At 37.6% G+C, this 22,596-nt stretch overlaps 2 protein-coding genes across 5 annotated transcripts in view; one reads left to right on the forward strand and one right to left on the reverse strand.

The window, feature by feature from the left end:
- Positions 1–1,701, forward strand: part of RASA1 (RAS p21 protein activator 1) — a 96,859-nt gene extending 95,158 nt beyond the window's left edge. The window contains exon 25 of the mRNA XM_006187957.3: positions 598–1,701. Coding sequence (XP_006188019.3) covers positions 598–681 — 84 coding nt within the window. The 3' untranslated portion in view covers positions 682–1,701. The remainder of the gene's footprint in view (positions 1–597) is intronic.
- CCNH (cyclin H) lies at positions 1,123–22,169 on the reverse strand. Of its 4 annotated transcripts, none has more exons than XM_032475642.1 (9): positions 21,908–22,169; positions 19,575–19,697; positions 17,589–17,662; positions 16,309–16,519; positions 12,610–12,773; positions 9,511–9,581; positions 6,891–7,002; positions 3,951–4,011; positions 1,123–2,663 (listed from the first exon to the last, which is right to left on the reverse strand). In XM_032475642.1, the coding sequence occupies exons 1-9, from the start codon at positions 22,022–22,024 to the stop codon at positions 2,658–2,660; spliced, it is 939 nt and encodes a 312-aa protein (XP_032331533.1). In that variant the 5' UTR covers positions 22,025–22,169; the 3' UTR covers positions 1,123–2,657. The 4 variants fall into 4 exon arrangements, with proteins under 4 accessions (XP_032331533.1, XP_032331523.1, XP_032331528.1 ...); XM_032475632.1 differs by having other exon boundaries at positions 1,123–3,384; XM_032475637.1 differs by having other exon boundaries at positions 3,936–4,011.
- Between the last annotated feature and the right edge of the window lie 427 nt (positions 22,170–22,596).

Consider the following 22,596-nt stretch of genomic DNA (forward strand, 5'->3'; position numbering starts at 1 on the left):
ACTGGCCAGCTGTTTGGCAGGGACCTTGTAGAGAAGACTACCACATTGAGTTTGCTGAGTTGCTCTCAATCTGAGATACGAAAATTTTCAAGTTTTGATAATAATCTGGCTCATTCAGGTTCTAATCACTTCAGAAACTTATGCCAAATATGTGCCCTTGGGATGCATAATACCCTCCTTGCTACAGGTTTATTATATGACTTGCCTTAAAAAGTCTTAATTGGGCCAAGTTCTTCAGTAAGACTTTTTGAATATTTAAGAAAGGTATAGGAGCTGATTCAGTTTTAGGCCCAATGTTGTATTTTCCATGATTCCTTAAAGCGTTAATTGGGCTATATATAACCTGATCGCTCTTACAGGGCTTGAGATGTGTCATTTATAGTAATTCTGTCTTCACCAAAATAATATGACCAGAAATATTCAGTCAAGGACTGAATAAGCTTAAAACTATGAAAAGTATGTATTAGAGTAGAATGCTAGTATTTTATGAATTCCTTTGAGTTCATACGGCTTTTTTCAAATCCAGGTTCCCATCCCTGAGATTTCTGACCAAGCTTTCATTTATTTACTATTTTCATACTGTTTTTCCTTGTCTAGCATGTACTGAAAAAACTTCTGGCTATAACAGAACTGCTTCAACAGAAACAAAACCAGTATACAAAAACTAATGATGTCAGGTAGCAGCCTTCGCCTCAGCATTCTGCATGGATTCAGCATGTCCAACATGGTAATTCACATCCGTATAATGTCTCCTTTGCTCTTGCCAAAAATAGCACACCTTTCCACATTCCAGTGATGTGTGAGCTATGCAAACAAAACCCAAGATTCTGCTGGTGAGTAACTGTGCCAGCAGCTTTGTAAGCTATCTGTGCAGGATATTTGCACTTTTTCCACATATGGAATTAACCTTTACCAACCTCTGAGCCTTGGTGTACAGATCACCTTTCACACAATGCTGACTGTATCTTGAACTTTGAAAATATATTTTCAGTACATCGAATTGCCAAAGTTTTGCTGTCTCTTGGAAAAAGACCTATCAACTAAGAAAAAGCATTCTGTTAAGTATAACTGGATTGCAGACTGTTCTTATTATAACTTCTTCCTGAATTAGGACTATGACCGTTTGACTGTTCAATGACTTTATTTGTATTTACAGTTTCCAGAGTTTGCCATTATAATAGGAACAATCTTTGCTGTATACTTTTTTTTTTTAAAAAATAACTGTGCTATTTCTCTCTGCTGGAACTGTTGAAAGAAAATATATAGAATCGATCTATTGCTCATCAGCTTTATTTTTTAAACATACCACTTATTTTGTTTGTTGGAATTGTCAAAGACTGTATTTAGATCTCATAATGCTTTTGATAAATGTTTACAACAGTAAATAGTTTGAGTTCAATAAGTATTATTGGTCACTATGTACTGATAAGTGCATGTTACCCATTCAGCCGTTTTATAGAAAACACCCGTAGAATGCTTTTGTTGAAAGTATGTTTCTTGTTTCTTAATTCCAAGTTGATTTTTTAAATTATGCAAAAACCTCATCATCTACTTAACAGCTTTCCATCTTTGACCTTCTGACTACTTGTTGTATCTGCTGGATATTTAGTTTTGACTGTATAGTTTCATTTGCTTCTATATGTGTATTTTTGTGAAGTATTCACAGGGGTAAGTTAAAATAAAACTGAGGGATATCTTGAATAATTGATTACTTCTGTCTAAATACAGCTAAACATTTATTATTATTTTCTTCCTCCTTTAGGAACAGTTCAAATTTAGTACCAGAGCAAGGTCCAGGGAGAAGATGAAATGCCAGATTTTTCTTTCTGGCCAATGGTCTCTTGAGAAGTTGTGTATTTGGTAGGGGTAATAATTCTTTCCCTCCCATAATTGTGCGGGGGTGGGGGGAAGGCACACCAAAGTGGTTCGAGACGGGGATGTATTAGGGAAAGCATTTATACTTTCTAAATATCCAGGTTCCAAGAGTAACACTTTAAAATACAGGTAAAAACAAAATTTAAAAAAGGGGTAGTATAAAGTGTTAACTAATTGAGGGTTCAGTAGATTTCTGTGTAGTATAATTTTGAGCTATTAAGGTGTATGGCGGTAAGCTAGCCCTGGAGTAGCTGCGATCCCACCTGACGAGTGAGCAGATGCTCAGCACACCCTGTGTTCCTTTTCCATCCCTCCTGCTCTGCAGCTAGACGTCCACCATAGGTACGTGACATTTGTCTACAGATTCTAGTGCGTGACCCTTCCTTTCTCTCCCATTCCTTAATCTGAAATGCCTCTGTAAACCTAAAGTCATCCTGCTTTTTATAAATTCCTGACATGCTCATCACTTAAACTGGAATAGGAAATTTGTCATTTTACCTTTGTTGGCCTTGGGGTAACTAGCTGGTCAGTGATGAAATTTTTAAAGGGGCTGGGGAGGAAAATTTTCTGCCAAAAGTGTGGACCTTGCTCTGATGCCAAACTTTAGTGACCTAAAAGAGAAACGAGAAATTGTGAACAGTTGGCAATTCTGTCTAGAGGCTGGCAACAGTGCTACTTAACCTGGGTTGCCCTGGAGGATTGTCAACTTTGGCTTCTTCCACTCCTCTTCTGAATTCTAGTCCTCTCATTCCACAATGAGAAGGAAACTAAAACCCCAAAACTCAAGCCTAAAATATAAATATAAATATAAAGAATTATTAGAGAACAATATGAACATAGTAAATATTACTCTCAAATACTAAGATGTAACTAAATGGTACCTATACTTTGTGGAAAAGTACAGCCTGGGATACACTGACAGTGAGGAGAGGTATGTGTGTATCTATAAAACTTCATTTCAGAGCAATTTTCTCAGAACTCCTTCAAACCCATTTTCCAAGAAAAAAAAAAAACTTGACAGACATCCATAATTTGGTTCCAACTTAGAAACTAACATCACAGTTAAATAATTTAACAAATGTAATAGCCAATATTCCTTAGCACTTTTAAAATTGACTTACCCTTTAATAAAAAGGGTACCACAAAGACAAAACTTTTGGTACGTTTGCTTATTACATTTTGTTTAAAATATAGGTTCTATATTTTAAATTTGGCTACTATAGAAAATGATTTGATATTAGTCATGGTGGGGGCAAGATTGCCCAAACCAGGTACTTATTCTGGCTCTTTTGAAGATGTTTAGTTTCGATAAAACTACTCTGAAAGGAAAAAAATTTAAATAACAAACAGAAAAGCTTAATATATTTTGATGCTTTTACATTATTTCATTTTTAAATAAAGTTAAATGGCCAGATATGCTTCATCCTTCTGTTGATTAGTTTTAGCACTGACAAATCAATTTCAAATGGTTTAGAGAGAATCTACCAGGTCATCATCAGTCCATTCCTCCTAAGAAGGAAAGAAAATGTCGTAAGGATAACATTATACTGAAGCATAACCAGTACTGTTTACCTTCTTGCCTGCCTTTAGAAGAATGTCCTCCCCTGCGATGCTGTTTATAGAAGATAAATAAAATGGGAAAATCTGTAGCAGTTTAACCTTATAATATGGCATGGTCCACCAAACTACTCCAGTGACAGGAATAAAGATTACAGTTGTGACCTTATGCCTCTGAATATTCATTTATATTTGACTTGCCAGGCTTTTTTTTTTTTTTTTTTAAGGAATCCTTGAAGATTAAAATGCAGCAAAAATTTTGCATGTATGTATATCCTTACTGCCTTCTATGGCCTTAGGAGGGATTCTTCAAGTAACTGTTATACTATGACTATTTCAATACAGCCTCAGACAAAAGTGAGAAAAACTGCTGTCATAATGGACAGTGTACATAAAGGATGCCAAAAAAATTAAATTTTTTAGTACCTACACCTCTAATGCTTGCACTCTGGAACAATAAAATCTTAACATAAGAATATACAACAATAACTTGAAAAATTTACCTTTGGAGAACATACCTCCTCATGTCTGGATTTCTTTGAGACATAATCATCATCTTCATAACCTTTCCTCTTCTTCCTGTAATTAAGCCACCATCAATAAGCAATCTAATACTGGCAACAGAATCTATAAACTAGCAAGGCTATGATATACCTACAAGCCTGGATAAATGCAAAGAGATGAAGAATTATGGACAGGAAGACAGTATCTTTCAAATTACTCTTTAAATTCAATGCAATTCTATTAAGTGGAACTTATCAATTCTGTATGTGTGTATATAAAAACTATGGCAATTAGAAGTGTGGTAGTTGTCCCTTGGTATCTGCAGGAATCAGTTCTAGGACCCCTGCCAGATACCAAAATCCATGGGTGCTGAAGTCCCTTACATAAAATGGCAATAGTACTGTCAGCCCTCTGCGCCCACAGATACGGAGTGCTTGACTGTATTAGCCAAGAATTACACAGATCAATGATCAGAGCATATAGGCAAAAAACAAAGGATATATAGGAATTTAATCTGTAATTGATTAACTAGAGAAAATTATAAAATATTTTAAGATGGCTGGTATACCAGATTACTTATTTGAACAAAAATTAATGAGATTTCTATCTCATATCAGTCACAATTCTAACTGTTTAACAGCTGAATAAAAGGCAAAAATAAGATACATATTAATTTAGGTAAGAAAAGGTATACAAATATTAAGAGTACAAAAGACAAACTTCCTATATCACAAAGTGAAAGAAACAACAGAAGAAAATAGATGTATATGTAAGAAGATGAGTATATAAAATATATAAAGAACTACAAGAAAATAACACCAGAAAACTGGGCAGGGCAATACAAAAATGACTGTTGAACATAGAAAACCAATGCCTCCTAGTTATAGGGGAAACACAAATTAAAGTATCAACTGGATACGGATACTACCTTTTCACCCAGATCGGAGAAAGTTAAAACTACTACTGTTAAATGTTGTACAGTATGTATGGAAACAATGAAAAATTCCATATGCACAGAGTAAAGCGTGACAAAGGTAAACACCAACTATAAGTTACCTCTCAGGTCACAACTGGGATTTGCGTTTTGGTCAAAGAGAACTTTGATTTACCTGTATTATCTGACTTTAATACTGACAATACACTACTTCTGTATTGAAAAAAGATACAAGAATTTTAAAGACCAAGGGAAAACATATTTTATCCTAAAGTAGTGCTTTTAAGTGTGGTCCATGCACCAGTGCAGGTCCATGAACCATTTCCAGTGTGCAATGAGATAAGTACAGAACCTGACTGTATGTTTAGAAACTTTTATAGCAATTATTTAATTTATGGCTGTTGAATCTAATAAAATTTAACCTTATATTTTATGTCTTTTAAATTTCATTTTCCAGTAATTTGTTGTTTGTTATATTTTACAAAAGCATAGGTCTATAATGGCTTAAAATGAATACCAACAGTCCTTTACAGACAGTTTGAGAAGCACCATTCAAGTACTCATAGATAATGCAGGACTTACACGGTACAAAGCAGATGGTCACCTGGAGTAAGATGTCAACTCTGGCAATCAGGAATTTTGGATTATGCTTCATTCAGTTACCTAGCTAGAAGGGTAGGATCAAGGGTCTAATGCGGAGGTTGACAAAATTTTCTTTAAAAGGCCAGAAATTAAATATTTTAAGCCCTGTAGTTTGTTACAACCCAGCTCTTCTGCTACAGAGTGAAAACAGCTATACCCAATATGCAAACTAATGGGTGCATCTATGTTCCAATAAAATTTTCCAAAACAGGTACTGACCCATGGGCCATACTTTGCCAACCCCTGGTCTAAGCCCATTTCCAAATCAATGTGAGAAGATCATAATCACTGCTACAGTAATCTCATTCATTGAAGTCAACATTTTCCTTTACTTTTCTGTAAACTCTCCTTCCTTCCTCTTAGTTACCACTGAAACCCAAGAATGAAATTACCAATTTTAAGTTCTGTGCTAAGCCATGTTTTGCAGTTATAGCTACAATTTTAATAAAATAGTCCCATATTTCACACACTTCATAAGTCCTTGGATACTCCACTACAACTTTAAAGAATCTGAGTCCTGTATCTGACCTCAAGTCCTTGGAATGCTGTTTCTGGCTTCTCATGTATTATCCAGTAGCATATATTCACCAGTTACAGAGATCAAAAACAGCTCAAATGCATCTCAACTGTAAGAAGCCAGAGCTAACTCCCACTAAATTTTCTAATAAAGTTCTAAATAAAGTAGAACTTTTGAACCAGAATGCATTCCATACAAAATAGAAAATAACAGTTTCACCATTTCTGTTACCTGCACAAACCCCCAACTGTTTAAACTCCTAAAAGGTTAAAGTGGATCCTTCAAATCTCAAAGCATAGAGAGCCTAAATATGGTGATTTCTCCATTCAGCCTACACATCAATGAGACATTACAGTGTTCCTTACAGCTGCAAGAAGAGAACTCACAGCACATTTTCCTACTGGTTCTGTCTTGAGTATAAAGCTTACCACTGAGAGAAAACATGCCAAGTTTCCCTACCCTAGCTAACAGAAATAAGCCTGGAACAGTGTACTTGTTCTTCAGAGAAGATAACCAGACCTACAGAGAACCCAAAGATTAAAAGGGCAAGAAAAGGTTCAGGAATTCCCTAGGAAGACTGCCCCAGGGGATTCTACAAGGAATAAAAGGACAGGACAGGGCTTGCAAGCCAAAGAACACATTAGTCATAGCAGGAAGAGAAATACACTATCAAAGCCAAATTCTTGAGTATTTTGTGCTTAATCCTGTTAGAAATGTCCACTCAAAACAAAAAAAATCTGATTTAATGGATAAGTCAGTTTCCCAGTGTGAGCAAACCTTTCCCACTTAAATGATTTAAGGACCAACCGGACACAGTGGCAGTTGTTTCTATTCCTGAGTCACCGGGTCACATCTACTCACGTAATTACGTTAAGTGCAAGCTCAGCAGAGTGACACCTCTCCAACTTCTGTTTCAGAACAGCGACTTCCTCAGATCTCGGTGGTTCGTACTTTTTCACCAAGTTTCTCATGCCTATGGGGAGATTAAAAAAAAAAAAAAATTTATACCAGATAATAAAAAGGCTTGTTCTCATAAGGAAGTCAAATATTTTCCAATCTAATTTTAGGAACAAGTAACAAAACACTCTTAAAATGTGATTTTTTTTTATCAGGTTTAATATTGTTCCACATTAAAACCCAATGACCACCACACTTCAAGGTGTAGTAGCTGCCTGCTGCTTAGCCCGTGTCATGTACAGCATGAAGATAAGCATGTTCTTACTAGTATTTTTTTTTCAAATCCTACCATTGTCACTTTTTGCTCAGTTTTTAAGTCTTCTAAAAAACCCCTACATGATTCAGTAAACATGCTTTGTTCCCTGCCACCAGCCATATTCACAGCACCCTCTCCTACAGATGGTGGGCCGAGTGTGCTGCTTACTTACAAAGGAAAACACTATTACGGAACACGTGATGAAGGGAAGACGCTTAGTAAAAATGTGCCAGTGATCCTCTGCTTTAACCAAATGCAGGACCTATACAATGAAGCATCACCAGGAAAATAAAAATGTTTTCTTTAGGCTAAAAGCAAACTACTGTATCAGTGACTAAAATCACAGAAACATCCTCTACCTGGTCCATTTACAATAAACCAAAGAATATAAATCTCAAGATTTACAGGGGAATGATGAGATCCGGGGTTTATTAGCCAGCCACATGCTCCAAATGGGTGACTGACTTCATAATGCACATAATGCAGTGTTTTCAACTGAATTAATGCTTGTGACTCAACACTCTTAGGACAGTATCTTTGTCTGAAAAGTTATGAATAAAGTATCTTAATATCATTAAAGCTCAGTGTTTTATCAACAGCTAGTCTTATTTCTTATTAAAACAAGTGAACTGAAATAAAGGTACTGAAATGACATCAGTAATAAAAGCTGTCAGCTATAGAAAAGAGCATAGTGGGTTACCTTTAAGACCCTTTCTACCTACTAAATTCCCTGAACCTAGTATCTATGTCAAATCAGTTAGCTTTGGAAGTGAACCCTCTAGTGGTATAACTGAAAACCTACAGTTTTATGATTTCATTAATCACAAACCCACGTCATTCTCAATGAAACAGGGAAGCCCTCAAGGTCATTTCAAGCAAAAAATCAAGAAATGATACTTATATGTCCTGAAGCATCTTAACTTTCGAAACATAAAACATAGAGGTACACCCATTTACTATCATCCAAGATCTACATCTTCAATCTCATATTTTATTGATTTATTCAGTATTTAAACCACAAATTCCATTAAGACGACAACTGGCACAAAATTTTTTGAAAGCAAACACAACTAACTAAAGAGAAGCCTAGAAGCCACGAGCATTCAGTGTGACATGACCAAGAACACAGAATGGAGAGGACCGGCTCATCTAGCCAACTGATTTAGTGGAGGGTCTATTTGAACGCTTAAGGCAGTGTTTCTCAGCATCGATGCTACTGACAATTTGGCTGAATAATTCTTTGTTGTGAGAAGCTGTGTTAGTTTCCTGAGGCTGCTATTAAAAATTACCAAAACTTATTTAAGTAAGACTTATTAAAACATCAGACATGGATTCTCCTACAGTCCTGAAGCCTGAGAGTCTGAAATCAGTTTCAATGGGCCAAAATCAAAATACTGGCAGTGGCACTCTCTCTCTGGAGGTTTCTGTCCCAGCTTCTGGGGGCTGCGAGGATCCCTGAGCTTGTGGCCGTATCACTCCAATTTTAAAGGCCAATATCTACAAATCTCTGCTCTGTCTTCACGTTTCCTTCTCTGTGTGAAACCTCCCACTGCCTTTCTCTAATAAGGACTCTTTTGATTACATTTAGACCCTACCTGGACAGTCCAAGATAATGTCTTCATCTCAAAATCCTTACCTTTATCATATCTGCAAAGACTTCTTAAAAAATTTTTGCCATGTAAAGTAATATTCAGTTTCCAGGAATTAAAATGTGGGTATCTTTGGGGAGCCATTTCTCAGCCTACCAAGGGGCAGTGCTGTGAATTGTAAGATGTTTATCAGCTCTCTTACCTCCATGCACAAGATGAGACAACCAAGAATGTCTGCAGACATTGCAAAAAAATCATACCCTGTTGAAAACCATGGCTTTTGTAATATCAAATAACAAAATTACTGGCAAATGATACATTAATTAGTTGATTTATCTACAAAATAAAAGTTTCAAATTTAATCAGCCTTTTGATCCTTTAGATCTTTTGCAGTGCCCATATTTGGGTACTTTAAAAGAACCATGTTTTGAATCTCAACCCTTGCTGAATCTGATTATATTTTCACTTTCCTAAAAGTTCTGTATATGTGAAAACTACTTCCTTTCATGTACCTTCTATTTGTTCCTCCTCAATGTACCCTTCATGCCTCCATGATAAGTAACTCAATAAAAGTCTAATCTAAACAACAATCTATATGTTATCTCAAGGTGAATACCAAGATGTTATTGATTTAGAGAAAGTAGTTTTGTAATAGAACATTTTATAAAGTTTTACTTACTTTTCATTATGTCTAGTAACTGTGACAAGGAAATTCTGTTCTCCTTCAGCATCAGACTTTCTGATAAATAACTAGCAAAGAAAGGAAAAAAGCTTTAATATACTGAACACATACAGAATCTTGAGAAATAGGATATCATAAATTATTTTCCTCCATGTTCATTTCATCAAGTTCAATTTTTAAATAAATTTACTTTGAAATTGTTAAATAACAGTACTCTGAGCTGCACAAAACTATAGTCTGAAGGATTTACTACAACTTAGATTAAAAAGATGCTTAATGTTCAAATTAATTTATGTAAATTCTGTAATATATTCAGAGGGAAAATGATATCAAACTAACACTAGCGATACTCAATACTTTCAATGTTAAGTGTTTAATATATATACCTTATGAGTCTAACCTCACTGTACAGATGAGGACTCTGAGTCCGAGGGACAGACAAGTTATGAATAAAGTCAGGCAGCATCTGGGCTGGAACCTGGCACTAGGAAGGATTCTCTCTCCCCTTACTATCAAGTCCAGGTTACCTACAGTTGCTCTTCTTGAAACTAACAGGTATTCAAACGAGAAAGAATATCACCCAATGCTTTATAAGTCTATTACATCTTTTTTGCATCAAGTCCAAAGCAAAGGTGTTAATACTTTCCCATAAATGAATATAAAGCCCAATCAGCTGTTTTTTTGGAACCAATAATATGAAAATAATTTCTATATTTTATTTTTTAGTTACTCTGAGTTTTTTTTAATACTTGAACTTGATCTATAATTGATAAAAGCCCAAGTGAACAGATTCTCAAGGCAAAGTAAGCTTTCAAACATGAATGTAAAAAATTTTCTCTTGAATGACAAAGTTACACAAATTAGACAATTCTTTCAGAAATTTTGTTGCTATATGTCTCTTAAACCATTTACAGATTATTTAAATTATATTACAAAGTTCTGATAACTAACTTTGCTATTACATCTTCATCATCTGTTGTGGGAATTCATTTTAGATATGGAGATCAGTAACTCCCTTAACAACTGATACATTTCTGGTTACAAGTAATTCAAAATAACAATTAGTTTTTCCCCTTTCCCTTTTCTCCCTAAACTCCTCACACTTTTGGCACCTTTTTTTGTTTCTTTTCATTCTTTCTTTCCACTTCTTAAGCTTACAAGTCATACAATTGGTTCTAAGAGTGAGCTGACCAGACTTTTCACCTCTGTGAAACTTTTTAAAGTTAGCAGCTTTACTCTCAATCCTGAATTTGAATTTTAATGTTTTGATTTTTAAAAAAAAATCCTTAGACAAGCAAGAATTACCTAAAAAGTCAAACCAGGAGATAAGAAATAAAGCTCTAAATCCAATGAAAAAGAAAAAACCCCAGAACTAACAACAGAACATCCAATGAGTAGTAATCTAAACTCATCAGTAAGAATATAATAGCACAAGGACTTCCCCTTTTGAAATCAGTAATGAATGTAAATGCAATTTCTACATATTCCAAAAGCAGTAAAAGAAGTCACAAGTTAAAAATGATTTGAAAGCATTTCCTCACAGAAAAAAAATGCCCAAATGTCTATGGTCCCTGGGAGTGTAACAGAAGTGTATTTGATTTGCAATGAGCCTAAGGTACCACAATTTCACTTTCACCTGCGTATCAGAAATTATAACTAATTAAACTTCTAAGATGAAATAAACTCTAATTTGGACCTTGGGATGCTTCATACTTTTCTGCTGATGTAAGAACAATCACACCATTGGAGAATCTGCATATACACTGTGTAAGATACAATGCTTCAACAGTATAAGCAAACATTTGGTTGTTTGAACTGTGGAAAAGAGGCTTTCTTCCCTTAAGAGAATGGAAGCTCCACACCCACAAACTTGGTGGATATCAATTATTTGTACGGCTGTGCTTCCTAGCTAGAGAGAGGATTTAGCTTGTTCATTCTTACACTCTGGCAGTACAGTACAGTGCATGGGACACACAAGGCACTCAATAAAGGTTTGCTTAGTACATAAACGAGGTGTAGATCACTTTGGGATGAAATGTATATATTTATATACAGTTGGTGAACTGTGTTTGGAGAGGGGCAGCATACCACAAATTAAAACAAATATAAGCTCACAATCCCTTATCTTGGATTTGTTTTGAAATTCAGAATTGTTCATGTGTTAGAAAGGTACATGGTATATATATCATGGAATATGAAATACTTCGATGATGTTTCCAGGCAGAATCCTGTAATCTGTAATAGTAATATTTCTGCAAGAAAACCTAAAAATTGTCCCATTAAGTTGAATAAAGACTAAATCACATCTGTTCTTGTTTCCTGCCACCGTATCATTGCATTCTGAAATTACAGATAAAGGATTACATGCATGTAAAACAGTTTAAATTTAGCAAGTTTTATCATCTTTCCTCAACTATTTCCAGGAATGAAATTAAGCAGAACTTCAAAGGTCATAAAGAAATTAAAGGTAAAAATTCAGAAAGTCTTAATTTACTGCTAGCCTGTGCTTCAGTTAATTATAAATAAATATATTTAATCAATCTGTGAGCAAGATATTATTGTCAGAATCAAGTGAAATTTAATTCATGTCAAGTGCTTATCACAGAGCCTGCTTCTCAGTGTGCATTTATGTATCAGCTATGACTCTCTATAGCTCAACTGAAGTTCATTTGAAGTTCACTAGCACGTTATTCATTCAATAAGTCTCTACCGAATTCCATGTGCCACACATGCTGCCCAGCAGACTAATGATAAAACAAGGCATACGTACTTGCTACACTCAAGTGGCTTACTAGTTCACAAACCTCCTCAATTTGCCATATACTGAAAGCTGTATCCGTCTTTTGAGGATCACCTGGATTTACTTCTACTTCAGTCATAAATGGATCTTCTTAGCTTAAAAATATCTTACTCACATTTTAAAGGTTTCCTTAAAAAGTGATTCCATTTCTTCCCTCAGTTGCCCTCACCAACCCTCAACCACGGGAGATAGAAAGGACTACAGTCACAAAGGGAATCTTACTGAAAAACTCAGAACTCTGGGAAGGAATAAACTGAGTGACTAAGTGTGATCTGAGTTAAAACACAAATTAATACCTTTCCATACTAATTCCAGCTCTGGATGCACTAGACAGAATGGCAGTCAGGGCAATCTGAGAAGGTGTGTATAAAAGGGGAGCATCCGTCAATGCAACTCTATTGAGGAAGTCATCAGTGGTTTTCCTCAAAACCTCTGGATTCTCCAACATGGGATAGCGAGTCTAGAAAGAAAGTTTGCAAATGTTATCACTTCTGAGGGCTTAATGGAGTATTAAAAGCACAAAAATATTTATATAAACCAGAAAGTGCTGAACACAGGATACTTTTTCAAAGTGTTAATTCCTTTTCTATACCCCAGCAACAACAAATAATCTTTCCATGTAAGTTCTGTACTCAGCATCAGACTACCAAAAGTATGGTCACTAAATTTTGTATATTTTAGGAATCTTTTACTCAATGGCTTTCAAACTTTTTAAAATACAACCTATTAATAAGAGATAAATGCTTAAAGATAATATATCTAAGGTTCCCAGTATAGTACTTGGCACTATACTGATTTATGTTAACCCCTCTCTTTGTCCTTTACAACTGAGAAGGAAGGGGGAGGACGGCTCTAAGAGATTCAACTGGGTGTGAAAGCTGACCTAAGAAATACATGTTCCCAGGTAAATGCTCCCCAGGCAATCCAGGTGATTCAGCTTTAAGACCACATTTAAGAAACAAAGCACCACATCATTTTGATTTGAAATTCCTTCTACTTAAAGTTTACTTTTCGGAAGAAGTAAATGGAAATGAATCCTGGTTTCATTACAGAATTATTTTTAGTATATGCCCAAATATGGACGACCCTCTATTTCCCAACAATTCTTATCCTTTAAGATGAACCCTAAATCCTAACCCCTCAGATATATTTCAAATATCCACATTCAAGTCCCAAAGCACTATGAAATCATTTCGATACTCTGAAACAAAACAGCCAGTCATTTGTACAGTCACACCCAGGCTTGTCATTATTCCCAAATGCCTGCTGTCTGACACGACAAATCTGACATCCCACTCTGACCACAGTGCTCCCTTTCTCAGTATGGACATTTGCTCAAGCACTCCACAGCTGTTCTTTAACTTCTTCCTCAGAACCTTGGCTTCCTTACCCCTATACTTGCTCCTACTCACTGGTGTCCACTGGTCCTCATTTCCCTCTTGAATTCCCTGCCCCAATATGCTGCCAACTCATTTCCAGCCAAACTTCAATAGTGGCTGAATTAACCATCCTTCTGCTTTGCAACTATACCCAGATTTCTGGGTGTGGCTAGAGAAAACAATACAACCAAGAGGTCTGATAATATTACTATAAATTCAAGTTCACTGACCTCAAGCAAGGCTCTCAATACTGCTTAGCTATGGTAATATCCCACAGGAAATGTTTTCTCCCATTTTCTATGATTATACGTTAAACATTTTCTACCCATCTCAACATCTTTGATAATTCTCAGAAACTCCACTGCTCTCAGAAAATGATCTCCGCTGCTAACAAAAACACTATTTCCCGCCACCACCAAATCCCCAGGCATAACACTACCCTCCCCCATGCTCTCCTCTTCCCCTGTTAAGAGCCAATTCTTCTACCTCACTTTGAATTCCATGCCAGGTCCTCCTACCAACACTCCAAAGAAAAACTCGAGCTACACATTTCCCATGGAGCGTTCTCTACTAGCTCTCCACATCAGTTTCTTCCACAGAACAAGATGCAACCAAAACTGGCCTTTTTTCTATTTCTAGCAGTTCCTCCATCTCTTCAATCATCCCGTCTTCTTTCTCCACTTCAAAGACAACCTGTTTAATCCAAGTTGTATACACTTGTTTTCTTACCTTCTATTTATTCCCCAACCAACTCCAACCTGCCTTCTTCCTCCACACTCCCCGGAGACTAACTTCACCAAGATCACAAATCACCTTTCTGGCACTAAATCCAGCAAACATTACTCATCAACTTTTCCTTTGCCTGAACTCTGAGCAGGACTGGAGAGCTGCCCGTGATCATCTTCATAACGTATTCTACTTTCCTTCTGCAAAAGATCCTACCTCTTTGGATACTCTTCAGTCTTCTTACTACCTCCTTATGTTTCTCTAGTTACCCTTTTAATGGTCCTTATGGACAATCTACTTTAAATCTTCCTGGGACAATGACCCCCAAGCCTGTACCTCCAGTCTAGCCATCTTCTCTGACCTCCAGACACAAATGGTTTACCAACCTAAATGCCTTGTGCACAATGGAAACTCATCATGACCCAAAGCAAATTCACCAACCCCCCTCCTCTCCATCATCAAACAAATCTCTCCTGTGCCAGTGTTTCCTGTATCAGTAAGTCTAAGTGTATCACCATCTACTTATATGATCAGGCTAGAAATCTGTGGCTTCTTCCTCTGTCTTCACCTTCTATAGGCAATCATTCCTCAAGCGCTACTGATTCTGCCTACTATCTCTGAAGACCAAGCAGCTCTCTCTGCACCTACTGCCACTACATGAGACAAACCAACCACCATCTTTTTGCCTGAACTCCTCCAACAGCATCCTAATTGGTATCCCTTCATCCATTCTAATCCATTCTCCACATTATGCCTGACACATAGATGTGCAATAAACATCTGATGCAGACTGAGGCATAAGCCTGTCAACATGTTTTTTAAAGCTGCGAACCTAATCATGCCACTCTTCAGAATTAAACCTTTCACTGGCTTCCCACTGCTCCACTCAAAATCCTTAACGTCACTTCCACAGTCTGGACTCTGCCTTCTACTCAGGCAGCTCTCCATGGCAGCCTTCCCCTGTATCTCTGAGTTCTGTTAGGTTCTTAGTATGCCATGGTTTCTTAAACCTGGGCCTTTAACCAGAGAAGTCTCTCTGAATGGGATATTCTTCTCCCACCTAATTCCTACCCTTGCTCTGAATTTCACTTTAACTTACACTTTCTCAGACCTGTCTTCCTTTCTCTCAATCTGCTATCTCCTTTTTAAGTACCCTCTTCTTTCCCTTTCTGCTAACACTTAGCACACTGAATACATAACTCTCTCCTATTAGACTGTAACCCCTATAGAGTTGAGGCTGTTCCTGTCTTCTTTTTGACTACAGCCTCAAGCATGATGTTTAGCATAGAGAAGGTACCCGAATTTCACCACTCAAGATGAATGAACCATTTTCTGACTTCTGTTTCACTTTACTCACACTATCTAAGCCTTCTTTCAGGGCCAAAACAATTCAAGTTGCTTTTGTCAATGTTCTGACAAAACATTTTATTTACTTTTGGTTTTGATGCCTACATATTGATTTCAGTTCACAAAGCCTTAAAAATAGAAGTCGCTTACCAATCTTCTAGTTTAAAATTAAGAATTTTGTATGGTTTTTTAAGTGAGATCCATGACTTCAAAGTCAGAATTATCTCAAGTCTTTAAAAGCATTATTCTAAACGCACAATGGTCCTCATCACGGTCCCTGCACCAGTATTTGCAGGTCTACTAAATCAGAAGCTCAGGAGCTAGAGCCCGACAACTGAAGTTAACAAGCTCTCCAGGTGATTCCAACATGCATTGACGTCTGAGAACTACTGCCCTAGAGGTCTTGGCCAAACTCACATTTCAGCAAGCTCCTGTTGTAACAACTAGGAACATCATAAGTCATAATACATTTGGCTTATTTTGGTTGAATAACAATAGCAAGGGAGTACACTCTACCAGTTCACTTTGTATCAATAAGATTACCTTTAAATCAATGAGAAAGCCTTCAAAGGGTCTATAAGGATTATGGACAATAAGGTGGAAATTAAGTTGCTGTATAAGAAGTAGTTCATATTCCAAAATCTGCTCGAGTGCCTTCTCTTGTCCAAGAGGACTCTCCCGCAGATTTCCAACAAACTGTGGACTAGAAACATTGAATTCATCTACTTTGCAGGCCAAAAATGCACAAGTGAGCCTAGAGGGAAAAAAAAGGCGGAGGGAGATGTATTTACTTTGAGAAATAACTACATATTTCTCGAAGTATATTCTAAAATTGCCTAATATTCACAATTTACTATGCTAGACATCTCAGGAAATCGGTTAAAAAGAGTTTCATACACTTTTTATCTGTAAGGAAACTATAAAATTAGATTGAACTGTATAATATTCCCACAGCATTCAACTATTATTGACTTAATGGCAGTTTCATATAGTACAGCCTAAATATTTGGAAACACAAAATTACTGAGGAGTAACGGTACCCTGCATCATGAAATGTAGATGGAAGAGAAAAAAATGTAACAGTACACACATATGTATCATATGAGCCTGGGAAGAAAGGTATATTAAAGAAACACTGTGGAAAGCCATTAAGTGGAAGTCTCCAAGGGCAGTTAAATAGGGGATTATTACGTCAGGAATAAACCTGTGAAACTTCATGGCTACCACATAAACTTCATAGTGAGAAACTGGTACTAAAATTACCACAAAAATTGAGATTCAAAGCAACAAGGGCCTGACCTAGGCTGGTAGAAACAGGAATGAAAAACAGAAAATATCTGGGGACAATGTGATTGACAGCAAGCTCTTTAATGAGTCTCATACTAATTTCATCTTTATCTTTAAAGATAAGCATAGGTGTGCTTAGTAGAGAGCAGAAACACAACAGACCTCTATTCAAGTGAAATGAATATGGACTCTAGGACTTGTAAACTACCTAGATATAGAGGGAGAGGAGTTACCATCAATGATTCTCAGTCAGAGCAACTGGGAGAAGAAAGGTGCGACTAATGGAAAGGAATATTAGGGAAGCTAGTCTGAGAAAACAGAATCTGAATTTGGACAAGTTCAAATTCAGATGCGATCAGTATTACACTGAAGGAAGTATTATACAGCTATATTAAGGAGCATAAGGAGGGATCTTAAGTTCAGAATAGATAACAAGTTTAAATTATTCCATTAGGAAGTCATTTTTTCATACACACATGCTCAAATAGTATAAAGGTCTTCTTAAATGAAAATCAATAAATTAGACTTATACTCACATTATTATCCGGGGGTGATATTCCATTATGGAGTTATTAAGATAAAAACGCTTGAAATACATACAAGCCGTACCCTAAGGTTAAAAACATATACATTTTCAGAACCTATTCGCACATACAAGTTAAATTTTGTATTAAAAAAAAAGTTTTGTTTCTTTGAGAAAGTCACCAGCACAAAATAGCATAACTTGTTAATTCTTCTTAAATCAAAATAAACTGATGAATTACTATAGAAACACCACAGCCAAAAGACCCTTTGTTGTACTTCCTCACTCACTCTGGGTTATCCTTCCTGTGGTAATTGGCTTACTTTAAAAAAAAAATGTGTTTATTTTATGCAAGTATGGATATTCGTATAATACATATATAAATGACCATAGCTTACTCAATCTTGTAAAATACTGACAGAATAACATGATCAGGGCAATAAGCCTTCTTTCTAAATTCACTCAGGATCTGTGATATAACTGTGAAAATTGCTGCCAAACTAAACAGCAGAAGCAGAATCCACAATTTATGACTGCATTCCAGGTGCCAGACTCTGCCAAATACAAAACTATCTTGTTTAAATTCTTCTAACAGCTTGGTGAAGTACTGCTATTTCTACAGAGAAGGAAACTGAGTATCAGTGAGGTTAACTGACTTGAGCAAGGTCACACATCTAATAAGAGACAGGGATGGATTCAACCAAGACTGGCCTCTACTTTTAACCACTCTGTCATTGGGCTAGTACCAATGAAATAAACAGGATGGAAAAAGAAAATTTCTCTTCAAAAATTTTAAAAGTTTAGTTTTTGCCATTTTATATTAAAAAAACCCCAAAACAATCATGCTGTATAAAGACAAATTCCACAAAGAAGCTCACTCAAGGATTCAGTCTCTTCATCTGAAAAGATCACTTAATCCTACTACTTCACGTTATAGTTCTCTTATCAGAAAAGTCTAGGACCAAATCTGGATACAGAAACTAATCCAAGTGCACCTAAAATTCTTCATGAATGGCATCTCTTAGATGCAGGTCCAGTTAAAAAAAAAAAAGAAAGAAAGAAAGAAAAAAGAAAACATTATGAATACTTTTGGACTTGATATTTTCAATATACTTCAGTTTTTGCAACTATAAAAATGAAGATTACTTCCTAGGTCATTCTCTATCAGGCCATAAATTATTCACTCTGTGTAACTTTAAAACGTATGATCAACTTTCACTGAAGACAAGACTTTCATATTTGATCTTCACAACAAACCTGTGAGACAATGAAAATTATTTTATACTCCTCCTTCCTTTTTTAAAAATCTTTCTGCTTTTTAATCTCAGCTTATCTTCTATAAACAAGAATACACATAATAGGAACAATTACAAGGACAGTGTGTACAAATTCATATAGCCAAAAAGTTCTAACTACTTCTCTCCTCACCATTACCTCTCCACCACACACACACATACACACAAATAGGGTTCTCAGAACCATACATATGAAACAACCACAAGTTTTTACCCAGAAATAAATTTCCAGCTTCTACTACTCAAAGTTTCAAAGTTTCTTATACCATGAGTTTCAGCTGAGGCATATGATTACAAATGACAAATGAATGCATTATTTCAACTGTGTGTGACAGAGTTGAAAAAGCACAGGTCTATGTTCTGGTCCCAGTTCCACTAATCATTAATAATTGAGAACCTGGAAGGAAAGTCATTTGATTTTTGTCTTTCTCTATAAAATGAGGATGTCATGCCCTGCCTAAAAGACTTAAAAATTCCTTTGATATGAGATGATTCTTGAAATACTTTGTAAGATTCAATGTAGGAATTCATAATTTAAGGCATTTATATATGTGATAAGAACTTACATACATAAAATTATATATTTATATAACTAAGGTACATTTTTGAGTAAAGTGAATAGTAAACTAAGTTACAAATTTAGAAGAGGTCAGATTTCAGAAGTTAGCTAAAGGACATTATACTCCATCACTATGACAACTTACCACAACAGACCTTGGCATTGCTGGTCTAAACACCGAACAGAATTCCAACAATCTTTTCTCGTAGTATTTGCAGAGCGTCATTTCTTCATTGGGCTCAAGAAAGACTGGGTCATTTGGAAGAACCTTTGCATCAGAAGTTACAACAAAAATTCAATAAATTAAGATAATCTTGAAATATTTCTCCCTGTCCAGATTAAAATCTAGTTTTTATCTCCAACCAAAGAGAAATATACCGCATCTCATTTTCTCTTTATAGAATTTCAAATTATTACACAAAACTGCTTTTAAGAAACTAATAAACTAAAACTATACCATAATTGCATAATTTCTCAGAATGTCAGCAGGATATTTGCTTCACTACGGTATAAGCAATCATGACAGAGAAAGTGTGCATCTATGTTCACAGGTTTGATGTCATTATTTATAAATCAAAAAAAAGATACACGTTGTCAAGGGTTGGAAAGCTTTCAATATCCCTTTCTCAGACAGTTATTAAGTTACACAGGTTGAAATAGAAATTAACAAGTGTCTCAAGGATAATTCAGACCCTTAACACAATACCTCTTACCCACCTTTGTAAGATCCCTACAGGATACACTAGATGGTCAATAAATACTTCAGTTTTACAATGAATATCTACTTGGTGCTGTTGTTGGTTTAATTATGATTGCCAAAAAAGGTCTGTTGAGTCCTAACTCCCAGTAGCTCAGAATGTGAGGAAATAAGTTTTCTGCAGATGTAATCAGTTGAGGCCATAATGAAGTAGAATGGGTACCTAACTCAGTAAGACTGGTATCTTTGTAAGAAGAACATGGGAAGATAGAGACACAAGGAGAACACTATATAAAGATGAAGACAGACATTGGAGTCAGCTGCCACAAGCAAAGAACACTTGGGGTTACCAGAAGCTCGAAGAGAAAGGATCCTCCCCTAGAAGCTGCAGAAAGCACAGCTGGGCCAACACCTTGAGTTCAAACTTCTAGCCTCCAGAACTGTAAAACAATAAATTTCTGTTGTTTTAAGCCACCCAGTTTGTGGTAATTTTTTAACAGCAGTCCAGAAATTACCACTAACACAGGTGCTAGTTTCAGAGACAGCACGGCTGTCTAGAAGGAATGCTAGAACTAGATTCAATGGGTTCAAATCCTGGCTCTCCCACTTACTAACAATGTAGCCTTAAGTTCTTCAACCTCTCTGTACCTGTTTCCTCAGATGTAAAGTAAGGATAATGACAGCATCTACCTCATGGGGTAGCTGTGAGGATAAAGTCCGTTAACACTCGCTAAATGCTCACAACTTAGCATTTTTTTTGTGTGCAGCACAAAAATAAAGTGATACGAAATAGAGATGAGTTAAAGGTAAAGAGACATCAGTACCAACAGGTCTTACATGGAATACCTGCTAGAGGGAAACTTGTGCTGGAATGGATGATGGAGTTTTTGTGGTGCTTGCGAGAGATTAAACCGAACGGGGGGAGGGGGAGTTATAACAGGACAGACGTGGCTACCAGGCCAAAACCCAAACCATGTGTGGTCAACATGTGCTAACGGTTTATGCTAACGGTCTCTCATCCCCTTGCCTCCAACCTGCCCCATCCAGTCAATCCATTCCTTCCCAAAAGGCTCCTTCTAGAACAGAATCTGGTAAGATTACTTTCTCATTTAAAATCTTTCAAAGATTCCCCATCCCTCCACCACAAAGTTCAAACTCCTTACTTCCGCTTACAAGTTCCCTGTTTACCTTTTCCAGCCTTCCACCCACAGGTACTGAGCTTCCGCCACAATCATGAGCATTCCACTGACCAGCCCTGCAACTTCTGACCTCCTACGTTGCACCTGCGGCTCTGTCCGCCTGGTAAGTCCTTCCCCATCTTCTCCACAACAGCCACTAAGAAAAGCCTCCCCTCCACTACATTAACATACTACAAAGTGTCCTCTTCGCTATGTCACTGGTTATTTGTCTGTCTGACACTCCACTACGGGGGTGGATGGCCTTTCCATCTCTGTATCCACAGCACCTGGCAAGGTGCTCGTTGTTATTAAATATAGCACACTCCCTGCCGAGGAGGCAGAAGCCCGTGGAAGGGAGGTCCTGGGGGAGGAGAACCGACAAGAGTTTACAGAGCCAGAGGGGTGGAGGCGGGGTGAGGCGGCGGTGGGGATGAGAAGGGGGTGAGGCGGCGGCAGCCGGGTGAGGAAGGGGTGAGGCGGCGGTGGGGGGTGAGGAAGGGGTGAGGCGGCGGTGGGGGGTGAGGCGGAGGGGTTAAGCCGGGAGTGAGGGCGGGAGCACGAGGTGGGGCACAGGGAGCGGGGCGCGGCAGCCCGAGTCCTCACCTTCCCGTTCGCCACTACTTTGCATCTGAATTTGCGGTTGGCGTCTGCCCGCAGTCGCGCCAGCTGCTCCTCGCTGCCGAAAGTCCAGTGCCGCTTCTGGCTACTGTTGTGATACATCCTGAAGTCGCAGACCGGGCCCAGAAAGTCTGGAGAAGACCGCGAGCCGCACAACACCGCGGTGTGAAGCACCTAAGCAACCACCACAACCTCGCAGAAGCCGGAGTCTGGCTGGACGGCCGGCGCCGGCGCCGGCGCGCTGACGTCAAATTCACGTGGTAATCCCGTCCGCACTCGCGTTTCTGGCGCGGACCATGAGGGGACGCCTCCGGGGCCGTGTGGCCTCCCCGCCCGCTACGCGAGTGGGCGTGGCCTTCAGACACGCTTCTCCTTTCCGTGAGCCTCCGCCCTTAACCACGCCCCTTCCTGGAAGGATTTAAAGGAGAAGTGGCAGGCAGGGGTGTCCAAAAGAGAAGTAACTTGAGGCTGTGTGGAGACTAACGTAAACAATTCACATCGGATTATCAGAAGTGAGGAAAGGATTTGGGAGGATGTCAAAATCCTCCCTATAAGGAGGGTGTTCAGAGGAGGCCTCACTGAGAAGGTGACGTTTGAGCAAAGACTTGAAAGAGTTGGGAGAGTAGGGGTACTTATCATGTGTGGGTCATCTTGGGGCAGCTGGAACAGACAGG

Source organism: Camelus ferus, chromosome 3 (genome assembly GCF_009834535.1).
Source record: "Camelus ferus isolate YT-003-E chromosome 3, BCGSAC_Cfer_1.0, whole genome shotgun sequence".
NCBI lineage: Eukaryota > Metazoa > Chordata > Mammalia > Artiodactyla > Camelidae > Camelus > Camelus ferus.

Coding starts and splice junctions, on each gene's coding strand:
- CCNH (XM_032475626.1), bottom strand. CDS start 22,024: ATGTATCACAACAGTAGCCAGAAGCGGCACTGGACTTTCGGCAGCGAG. Junction 12,774..16,308: donor GCTTTCTCATTGATTTAAAG/GTAATCTTATTG, acceptor CTTTCTTTCTAG/ACTCGCTATCCCATGTTGGA. Junction 7,003..9,510: donor GTTACTAGACATAATGAAAA/GTAAGTAAAACT, acceptor ATCTCCCCATAG/GCATGAGAAACTTGGTGAAA.